The following is an 11,478-nucleotide window of genomic DNA, read 5'->3' as shown; positions in this document are numbered from 1 at the left end:
AGAGCAGTGTTGGAAAAGTAGTTTGCAGTATCAATATGTATGAATTTAAACTGATTTACAGAGAAAGTTATGATGAAAATCAAGGAATTTGCATAATTATGGCATGATGAACATGTCACATGAATGGACAAGGCTGCTGGGAAACAGCGCCAATAATTAAAAATTAACAACTGACTCCAAACCATAAATTGTTTTGATCTTTCGTTGCTGGGCCATTTTGACCTGCCTGTTCAATTATTGGTTGGAGTCAGTGTGCAGTCATTACTTTTTTTTTTTTTTTACTGTTGTTGATCACTGAGTGAAGTTGGCGTACTCTACCATCCTCGCTTGTGAACAGCTGAGCCTTTCCAGGATGCCCCTTTCATACCCAATCATGATACTATCACCTGTTACCAATGAGCCTGTTTATCTGTGGAATGTTCCAAACAGGTGTTTTTGGAGCATTCCACATCTTTCTGAGTCTTTTGTTGCTCCTGTCCCAACTTCTTTGAAACGTGCTGCTGCTTCAGATTCAGAATAAGCAGATATTTACAAAAATCAATGAAGCCGATGAGGTGAAATGTTAAATATGTTGTCTTTTTATTGGATTTGATTGAGAAAAAGTCAAAAAGAATTAGCAAACTATCAAACTATCACAGGAAGAGCTGCATGACACAAACAGAACATTAACCATCCTACACATAATGCCACACACGTGTCCACATGCCAACACACACATCCTTCACGACCTTCCCGTATGGAAGTAACAGTCTAATGAGAGGGTTACAGTGATTCAAAGTCCAGGCTGTCGTCACCACAGTCAGCTGTGCCTGCTTTAACCATTAACCGCCGCTCGAGCACAGACATGGAAGATTAACTTTTCATGTGAAGATAGGAGCACTGCTGCGACTCCTTCAGGTCCGGGGTTATCTGTTATTAAATAACCACGTTTAAAGGGAGACAGAGGACACACTTTGAAAGTTAAAAATAAATCCTATAACTGCAGCAACTCCTTTTCTAACAGGTTCCATGAACAAACTGCGTCTGTTTTATCTTTGTATATCACAGCCTCAAAGCATAAAGATGTCTATAGTCTGCATCATATATGAAAGGATTTTCTGTATCGTTACATTAATTTACCAGTTGATATGAACTAATGTGGTCATATTTGGAGACTGTGTTCACTTCAATTAAAAACACCCTAGAACCACATTTCATTAAGGTCGTTTCAAGATATAATTTGTGTTAATGTTTTTAAGCCTCCTCTCCACTGTAGGACATGGCCGGGTACAAGATGAAGCTGATTTCTCTAACCAAGAAGCCTGGTCAGACATTTGGCTTCTACTTGAGGGTGGAGCATGGTGAGGAGGGTCACCTGATCCGTTGCCTGGAAATGGGAGGTCCAGCTGAACTGGCTGGCATGAAAGATGGAGATCGCATCCTGCGGGTCAATGGAAAGTTTGTTGATGGGCTGCCCCATTCTGAGGTGATGTGGAAATACTGCAGTGCTTTAATTAAATCAATGCTAGCTCCTGGACTGAAGTGGAACCCCAGAAAAAACTAAATGCACTGTAGTCAAAGGTTATCAAACAAGGTGGAAATGTAACTGAATACATCCAGAAATAACAGTCAGTTAAATAATGGATTAAATGGACTTTATGGAGAAATATAAAGCTCTTCACCGTTCCTTTAATACAACATGTGATAATGATACAAGGCACCCATTTTAGCAGCCAATAAAGTAAGCTAACCAACACAACTTAGACGATGTTATGTTAGAAGATGATGTTATGAAGATTGAAGCATGGCTTCCATGAATGAGTAGGGATAGCTGGCTGACTTGGCTTGCCGTTGCTAAAATCTTTTAGATTCTGTTGCAAGAATATTAAGGCAAATTGATTTAAGTTTAAATGTATTCATCATCTAATCAGAAATTAGAGTTTTACCAACATATTGTAAAGCTTTTTCTTTCTTACATTATTTTAATCATTCAACTTATAGTATTATGTACTGGTGTATTGTGTTATAACATTATCAGACAAGTCAAAATATATTACATTTTGTGAGTTTTGGGGCTCTATAGCCCGATGGCATTATGCTGTGTTAAGGCATCTGTCTTAAAACCCTCTGCTATGTACGATGTGTTCCCTCGGCACAGGTGGTGGACATGGTGAGAAACAGTGGAGCTTCAGTGACGTTCCAGATCCTGGACGAAGTTTCCTACAAACAAGCCAAAGCACAGGGAGCAAAGCTCTCCGGTCCTCAGAGCACACCAGTTGCCAACGGTGTGGCCAACCATGGCCCAAAACCCAAACTCTGCTACCTGGTGAAGTCCAGCCCAACCTATGGGTTTTCCCTTCGCTCAGTCAAAGGTGAGCTGAGCAGGAGGCTTAAGGAATCGCAATCTAGAAAGATAACCTCTAAAAAGCAAAAAATAGCAACTTACAAATAAACCTGTTTAATTTGTCAATGTGGATGATTAAAAAAAGAAAATCTGATGCTGAGATTTATAAACTTAGATTTTCTGAACTGAAGCATTGAAATATTATTATTATTATTATTATTATTATTATATTCTTTATTCTCTTTAGGTCAGGAGGGTTTGTTCATGACAGACGTGATCCCAGGAGAGGTGGCCCACAGGAGTGGGGTCAACACCAAGGACCGTCTGCTGGAGATCAACGGGGAGAACGTGGATGACTCCACACACGATGAAGTAGTGGAAAAGATTAGACAGGCTGGCAGCAGCCTGATGTTCCTGTTGGCTGATGAGGAAACAGACAAGCACTACAAGAACAAGCATATGAAGATCGGCGCATGGTTAGCCACGACCAAGTACCTCCCACACAAGCCACGTATCATCAACATGATCAAAGGATCTGATGGCTATGGCTTCATGCTCAGGGAGGAGGCCAAGCAAACAGACAAGTCCATAATCAGTATGTTAATATTACAAATATCTGGTGTTTCAATGCGGATTAAACTGCTGAGAGGAGTCTGTGTTTTGACAATGTGCTCATTAACTGCAGGCCACATCATCAAGGATATAGACAGAGGCAGCCCAGCAGAAAAAGCAGGTATGAAGGAAATGGACAGACTGGTGGCTGTTGATGGCAAGGTGGTGGACAGCTACAGCCATGAGCAGGTGGTGGACAGGATCAGGCTGAGTGGCAACACATGCTGTTTCCTAGTGGTGGACAAAGACACGGACCAAATGTATACACAGGTGAGTCATGGTGCCACTGTCCAGTAGGGTGGATGGAGAAATGGGTATCACTTAATGTATGCCTGTAACTGCACCATTGAAGACGTTCATATAAGCAATGCTGACTGAAAAATAAGTGGGTATACCCTACACACTATACCACTGCCACTGTCTTGTTGTGTCCTTCACAGGGGAAAGTGTCTCCTATGCTTTTCTATGATGATATGAAGGATTCCAACTCACCACCCAGTTACACAGAGGCCATCAGTTTTCCTGTTCCTGTCCGACCGTCCACACCTGTTAAGGAGAAGGAAGAGGATCTCAAGCCTAAACTGTGTAAGATGAAGAAGACCTCAGCGGACTTCGGCTTTCACCTAAACTGCATCCAGGGGGTGTGTGGACAGTACATCAGCGAGGTAAGAATTACTAGCAATGTCTGCCATTTAATCATTACCATTTCAAATCAAGGCGGTAAGACACACTTTGTTTCAGGTGGTAAGCGGTGGAACGGCTGACAGAGCGGGTCTGGAGAATGGCGACATTTTGGTGGAGGTGAACGGTGTAAATGTGGAGCAGAGAAGCCATGGCGAGGTGGTGGAGATGATCCACAGCAGTGGCAGCTCTCTGGAGTTGCTCGTGGCTAAAAAGAGCGTCTATGACAAGCTCAAAGCTAAAGGTGTGGCCATCACATGCATGCTCCTCAAGGAAACGTCATATGTCCAGGTCCACTCTGCAGAGACTCCAGAGACCAGCATGGAGAAGAAACATGAGAAAGAGGCCAGACCTGAGACCCCCACTGAACCAGCAAGAGAAAGGGTGAGTGGATTGTTCGGTACTTTGGTTTATGACCAAAGCTAGCGACATTCCCATCAGCCCTAGCTGTACCTGAGACGGTTCAGAAAGGAGGCAATGCACTTAAACAGTCATTTCCTGTATCTGCATCACATGGGTGTCACCACTGACCTGCCCCTTTCTGAGACTACCACTCCAATAGTAGAAGTGAAACAGATTATGAGCAATTTTTTCGCCCCACAGTCAGTAAAATAAATATTGGACCCATTTTTTATAAGCTATATTTCCTCTGAACTTTCAGACACTAATATGGTATTTTTCAGACACACAATTCATGTGTTACATGTCATCTTTTGATATCGAGCACTTTTGGCTGCACTTTGTGTCTGCAAACAAACACTAACTACAGCGGTGAACACGGTGAACATTACATCTGAAAAACATCAGTATCTCAGTATTTCCTAGCATTTAGCTTTAAGTGCTGCTGTGCAGTCTCACAGAACCACGAGCACGGTTGTGGCCATGTACTTGCCGCATCTTTAACAAGGGCCGGACTCATTGCATGTATCATGTCATTCCCTGTTTATCTTTTCAACTAAATGCTGACGTAGAAAAACTGTTCAATGTCTAAAATAATTTTGATTTTATTTTCCCTCTCTTCTAGACCTCATCCTCTTCATCTGAAGACAGTGTCGATGAGAGACTCTAAGAAGCCGCCGAAAGGACCGTTTCCTGATTTGGCCTATGTCAATCTAATGTTGATTTTTAAAAAAAAAAAATTTTTTAAATCAGATCTAAGGGCTTCACACATCCAATTAATATTACGGGAGACAAAGAGGAAGGAAGGGGAAAAAAAAAAAAACAGAAGGACAGTAAAGACTTGAAATTCACTGTAAATATCGCAATAATAGAGCAATAGTTTCATGTATAAAAGGGCTGAGAACAAAACACGTTCCTGAATGTTTGTCTTCCTTTGATGCAAAGCGTACATCTACTCATAAATGAGCCTGTGCAATGATCGGAGTAATGTCTTTCCCAAACCTGAGATAACCAATGTTACCACGATAACTACAGCCGACAACTTAAGCTAACACTATGAATGTTGCCAATAAATACTGTGGACTTGCATGTTATGCTATGAAAAGACTGCTGCCTTTATTTAATGTTCTAACAATTAAACTTTGTTGTTCCCACTTCTAAAATAAAATAAATGAATGACATTTTCCATGAACACAAATAAATGAACACATATTATGTGAATTAAGCTTCCTTTATGGGTATTTGTTTTTGTTCCCAATTAAATGACATATTTTGTTGACATTAATAGCCGCTTCAGGACGGAGATCATGAGTGACAGCGTGATCTTTCCTTCATGTAGTCCATTTACTTGTGAACAGTACAGCTCCAGTGTGTTCAGACAGAAGACAGTAAGGATCGTTTTTGGCTAAAATAACAAAAATTTAAGAGCACAGAGGACAGAGTGTTTGCATTTGCGAGTAAACCTAAATTCCTAATAGCACTGTTTGTTATGTAATGTATGTAGAGTCCACTTTCAATAGTTCCCCATCATTTGCATCCAACAATTAGCCATTCCTGATTCAGGAACAGGCAGTCCATATAATAATGTCCCATATAAAAAAAAAAGAAAAATGTCCTTCTGGATGTCCTTAAGTTCCTGATTCAAAGTCACCCCAGACCTCAGGAGTCACATCCAGGTGGGACGAGATGTAGAAAATCAGAGGGCCATGTGTTTCTCTGGTGCCTGCTTGTGGGCAAGATACAGGAAGAGGATGCTGGAAAGGGCGCTGACGAGGAAGATGACGTCGAACCAACGGTGGTAGAAGTTGAACTGCAGCTCTCCCAGAACTTCTGTCACAATGGAGCGATACTCCAGCGGCATGCTCATACGCATCAGCAATACAGATGACACAAAATACATCCCCTGAGACACACAGAGACAAAGCATTACTTTATCTGTTGTTTATAGGCTGTTATAAAACAACTCTGAAGCAACACACTCACCATGATCTGAGCGAGGACAAGCACGATGACATTGGAGGACTTGCTGCTTGATATTGCATAGAAGAACTAAAAATGGAGGATTCAATCTTTGGTTAAACAGGCAAAAAAAATCACTCATCTATGACCATTTCAACATGTATCATGTGGCAGTTTCACCTTAGTGAGAGTGATGAGCAAGCCACGAATGGATGTAACGATGATTATTCCCACCAAGATGAAAGAGATGTGTTGGGACCAAAACTTTACCTGAGAAAGAGAACAAAAGAATACGAAGAGCACAGCAATGAACAGAGGATGGACAGAGGATCACAACTTCCAGTCTGCATTCATCAGTTATTCTAATTTAAAACGTAGTGCCATCCCCTGTGCGTGTGAGCTATGAGAACTCAAGATTAAAAGCAATCATGACCAGGCTCACTGCTGAGAAAGCAGCATGATGATGGGCCGGGAATTATCTTTACAGGAGGCCATGCACTGTGACATGTGACCATGTCTGCAGGTGTGTGTGTAAGCAGGGGCGCGTGTATCTTACATCGAACTGGATGCCGAGGTAGTTCACTGTAATTTCAATGCCCCTCGTCACCGGATCCGTCTTTCCAACCCGATCAAACACAATGTTTATTGTGGCCTATGACAGAAAGAAGAGCTACTTTTAATGAGTGTGAGGGAAAGACACAATGCCAGAGTAAAACTGTGAATGTGCTCACCATGAAGATTTTCCAAACACAGTAGATGGAAAAGAAGTAGCCGAGGAAGTTGAAGTATTTCCCCTGGAATGTCTTAGAGTACTCGATTCGCTCCTAAAATAAGGAATGATGGTGGTAAATAATAAACAAATCATTTACTGTACATAGGCAAAAGAGGAAAATCAAAATGAGCACAGTGTGTGTCTGTCATGGCAGTCTGTGGGCCTAATGATCCAGGTGTCAGAAACTGTAATCAGGCACTGATTTGAGTGAAAACATTGACCTAAATGACATGGGTGGCTGAGAAAGGACATTTTTATCTGATCTGTATAAACCATGTGATTGACCAAGAGCAACAGCAAGACAGCATGTTATCAAAAATAAACACTATCAACACTGCTTTATTAGCTTTTATCAGGTTATATGAGGTAATACTGCACACGGTGCAGTATTACTGTCAATAAACCTGATTGAAATTACAGTCTAAGTATCAGATTAGAGATCTGTTTAGGTGGGTTTGGTGTGGTTGAATCAGCATTAATCAAAATTACTGACATTACCATTTAACACAAACAGGCATCTACACCTATACCCAGGTTAACAGGTGGTAAAGCTCCAAACTGATAACGTTCAGCAAGTGAGCATTTGTTTGGCAGATATGCCTTTGTTGACTGGTAATCAGGAGGAACAGACAGTCTCTGACAGTCAAAGAAAGAAGATTATACTTCAGCTGAGCCTTCAAAGAGCCAGAAAATAGTCAGAGCTATCACCTGAGCAAATTAAGACACATACAACTGTTTATGTACACTTAAACCTGCAGCAGAAACAGGTTGTGTCCCCTAGATAAAGTCAACCACTCACACTCTGTTAGCTCTGCTTTGGTCTCCACCAACTCCTGAGGGAAACGTGTGTCCACTATGTTCACCGGCAAGTTGCTGACTGTCTCTGTCTGCCATTTGCTGCTGAGCAGGCAGTGTACTGTGGGTTTTAAAACTTTTCTGAAAACAGCTGCCTGATCCGGCCTAAAACGATACCATGAGAGCAGTAAGAGTGAACCAAAAGAGGAAACTGGGCAATGAGCTGAAACTCACTAAAGAGCACCATAAACCCGGGGCAGCTGCAGATTCAGGTGATAATCACTACGAGCAACCTGCTTTCTGTTGGATTTGGAAAGTGAAGCTAAATGGGACAGTTAGAATAGGCTACACGTAACAAGCCAGAAGATTAGTGCTGCCAATGACTCGTTTCTTTTAAATAAACTAAGCTGTCCACATTGGAAGATAGGAATGTTTACTCGTCCCCATGCATAAATTAATTAACTCAAGATTATCGTCTGCATGCTTCTTTTTAATTCACTCAGTCTTTTCATAGTCTCTGTCTCCATAGTTAAGTGGATCATGTGTTTGTCCATCCATGTGTGTACGTGCATGCAAGCGTTACCTTGGTGGCTTGCAGGTCCACAGTCTCAAGAAAGAGTTGTCGACTCAGCTCCTCTAGAGCATCGACTTCCTGCTGGATCAGAGAGAGGTCTGGAAGGAAGAAGTCAAGGCTGACATCCACTACAAATACTGCACATTCATCCAGAAACAGCTAAAAATCACATTCAGTACGAGTATAAAGGATACTTTCGCTGCCTGTTTGTGTGGAGGTCACACTCTTGATCATTCCCCAGAATCCCGTCTGTTTGTTCTGGTCTTCCCCACGCTGATACATCTGCCTCCGCGTCATGGCGATTCTACACACACACAGAACAAATTGTAGTGGCACAATAATTTGCCTAATTGATTTGGTCAGAAACGAAATGAATCCTTTTTGTTTCTCACCGTTTCTTCTTGCTGACAATCATGTCCATGGTCTGGAGCAGCCGTCTCTCCAGAGCAAGAATGTCGCTGTCTGTCACATTTCTGTCAGCAATAACAAAGCAGGAGGCATCACAGCAATGGAGGCACATGTCATGCAAACAAGGACGCGATTCAAGGAAGAACTTTCTGAGGCAGACTCTGTGTGACATGACTGCTGCTCTCACCTGAGGAAATAGGACATGTACGTGTACGGACAGTTGACCGCACCAAATCCAGACAAGAGAGCCATGAGAGTGACTCCAATCACACCAACACGACTGATCAGCTGCTCAATGGACAGGATGCCTGAACAAAAGACAACAGACTGAAAACGGCTTCATCACTGTTTCTGTTGCCTTTCAACACCTCTTTGCAGATAAAGAACAGGCCTCTTAGTCATAAACGAGGCAAAAAGGTGCCCAAAGAGGATTAGGATGCACGCTTACCATGTTTTGGACTCAGGATGGGGAATGGGTCTCCCAACTTCCAGAAGAAATACATGAAGGTAAACCACACCATACAAGCGAACAGAAGCTTCTGTCTTTGCACTACAGACACAAAGCAAACAGCTTTCTGTGACACCATGTGTGAAATAACATCCATCAAACAGCATCATCAGTCTGAAGTTAAGAGTGTTTTATTTTCAGGACTCAGCTGATCAGTCACACTTACACAGGCGTATGTTGCTGACAACAAAGTAACCGATGTAGAAAGGCACCACGAAGATCAGAACCAGTAATATCACGTAGAGATTCAGCTTCCAGTGGAAATACCTGGAACTGTGGCAAAGACATGACGGTTAAAACTCTTCATCTGCAATAAGTAACAAGAAGTATAGTCGACAGAAAATGTACTTACCTGCTGCTTAAGGCACCCAGAATCTCAAAGATGATGAGCTCAAACATGGTACATGAAAAAGCAAATGTGACAGAGAAAACCACCTGAACAATATACTGTCGCACCTGTCGACAAACACAAAAACAGACTGTTAGCACAGGTGACTTTCAGCGACCGATGCAGGGCTACAGCATTATTTATGATGACCAGGAATTGGAAGCATTATTATGTCTGGGCCAGCAGTCAACACATCCACCCGAGCGGTCATTCATAATTAAAAGCTTTGCAATAACGCCGTACCTCATAATCTTTGAACAGCTGCCGCATAAAGAACAGCCAGCCAAATCCAAAGAACAGCACCTGTGTTGGATTAAATGAGAATTATGTGGAGGAAGAAGAGACGCCTCAAGTCTATTAATGAAGATTCACAGTTGTTACTACTTTTAATAGAAGACATTCTTACAGTCAGTTTTAGGGTCGTAGTATTGTTCATGCTGGCTCACTGTCACACTGTCATGTTTTACTGAGACACTTGAACACATCATTAATATTATTAACAAGCACCAGTGCTTTTCCTACTGCGGAAACTTCAAGTGTTTGGTGTGAAAAAGGCCTGTTGGTTTCATTCATTTCTTCAATGCTGACATCTGTTTTTCAAAACCCTTCTCTCTCTCTCACTCACACACACACACACACACACACACACACACACACTCACACACACACACACACACACACACACACACTTCTCTTTACCAACTTGCTGCTCAGCACAACAGTTAATCCCACATCTAATGTAACCAAAGCACTTTGAATCCATATCCAAGCATTGACTCATTCTATTATTCAGAAAACGATATCTCTACCAAGCATAACAAGAATCTTCCATTCAGAACTCAATGACCTAAAAACACAGACAACAGGTCGCGTTACAACATTTATCACCATCGTTTTGAACATTTTTTGCATGATTCAACATCACAAATCAAGAATGTTTCCTGTTTACTGTATGGAATATGTCACCTGGTGGGAATTTATCAGAAATCCACCAGAAACATTGAAGTTTTTTTTCTAGTTTATTTCCAAAATGCGAAAAGATAAAATTTAAGTTATTCCATTAAACCTGTTTATATACAGTACATACATGTTCAGGGGAGCTATCAGCCCAGTTCTCATCCACATCACACAGGAGGAATCAGTCTGGTTGGCTCTTTTTGAATTGTATTTATTTATAAAATTGTTGTTTCAGGTGTAATCTAAATCATTGCTAAAACTTTATGTAAACGTGCTGAAAGAACTGTAAACACGCAGAGTTTCTGCTGGTTGAGTTTGAGTAAAAAAACAACTTACAGATTTCTAAATGAATACATTTTGTGTCAAGTTATTCAGTTTAATCCACGTTTAGACAGCTGTTGTGCGACTGTGTGAAGGGATTTTGAGGAAAAAAAAGACCTCTACATTGACAAATGGGACTAATCAACTATAGAAGAGGCGACATGTTTCAATGCGTCTTCAGCTCAGACAGAAGACGTATTAAAACTTCTACAGGACGTAAAAGAACGGGAAAACTGAAGGTCACGATAGTCAATGAACTGCGCAGATAATATTTACAGTAACAATAGCTCACAACATGCTCTGTTCAGTGAAAGAAACACACGTTAGAAGTTGTCGGCTTCACCAACTCATCGTTAGCTACCTGCGAGGTGAACATGATGACTGAGTCCACCAGAAACGACATGATGGTGTCTGTAAAACAGCCTTTAGTCCGCAAAAAGCTGATTGTACAGATGGAGCAGGGTGGAGGACAGTTTCAATTCATGCTGATATGGAGAAACAATCAGCCTTGAAATGTTATGTTGCTAACGAGCTCATTTTAGGCGCAGTAGTTGTTCAGCTGTCAAGTTTCAACGGTTTCCCATGTAGGTACGTCACCAAATGAGTCCGACAAACACACTTCCGTCGCCGAAGAATGATGTCACGTCTCACAAAAACACATAAAAGTAAATCGCCGTATTTATAGATTAGGTAGTACTGTAAAACGTTACATCTTTTATAAATCAGAATAAATCACGAACTTGGTTACGTTAACGCTGCAACGATTTTTACGGAGCCGTTG

The 11,478-nt window shown here is 41.5% G+C and overlaps 2 protein-coding genes across 3 annotated transcripts; one reads left to right on the top strand and one right to left on the bottom strand.

Moving 5' to 3' along the window:
• Positions 1–1,246: 1,246 nt before the first annotated feature.
• pdzk1 (PDZ domain containing 1) lies at positions 1,247–5,122 on the top strand. 2 transcript variants are annotated; one of them, XM_076747723.1, is made up of 7 exons: positions 1,247–1,465; positions 2,138–2,351; positions 2,571–2,899; positions 3,005–3,205; positions 3,376–3,600; positions 3,677–4,000; positions 4,641–5,122. In XM_076747723.1, exons 1-7 carry the CDS (start codon positions 1,259–1,261, stop codon positions 4,683–4,685), a joined length of 1,545 nt encoding a protein of 514 aa, XP_076603838.1. In that variant the 5' UTR covers positions 1,247–1,258; the 3' UTR covers positions 4,686–5,122. The 2 variants fall into 2 exon arrangements, with proteins under 2 accessions (XP_076603838.1, XP_076603837.1); XM_076747722.1 differs by having other exon boundaries at positions 1,353–1,465; positions 2,571–2,918; positions 3,009–3,205.
• On the bottom strand, positions 5,109–11,299 carry LOC143330941 (Golgi pH regulator). Its single transcript, XM_076747724.1, has 14 exons — positions 11,059–11,299; positions 9,663–9,722; positions 9,384–9,487; positions 9,198–9,304; positions 8,972–9,073; positions 8,711–8,831; positions 8,508–8,588; positions 8,310–8,419; positions 8,125–8,213; positions 6,706–6,798; positions 6,531–6,626; positions 6,155–6,244; positions 5,999–6,064; positions 5,109–5,918 (listed from the first exon to the last, which is right to left on the bottom strand). The coding sequence occupies exons 1-14, from the start codon at positions 11,098–11,100 to the stop codon at positions 5,712–5,714; spliced, it is 1,368 nt and encodes a 455-aa protein (XP_076603839.1). The 5' UTR covers positions 11,101–11,299; the 3' UTR covers positions 5,109–5,711.
• Between the last annotated feature and the right edge of the window lie 179 nt (positions 11,300–11,478).

This window comes from Chaetodon auriga, chromosome 13 (genome assembly GCF_051107435.1).
Source record: "Chaetodon auriga isolate fChaAug3 chromosome 13, fChaAug3.hap1, whole genome shotgun sequence".
Taxonomy (NCBI): Eukaryota; Metazoa; Chordata; class Actinopteri; order Chaetodontiformes; family Chaetodontidae; genus Chaetodon; species Chaetodon auriga.
The sequence above is the reverse complement of the archived record's forward strand: the minus strand, read 5'-3'. Positions and strand labels throughout refer to the sequence as shown.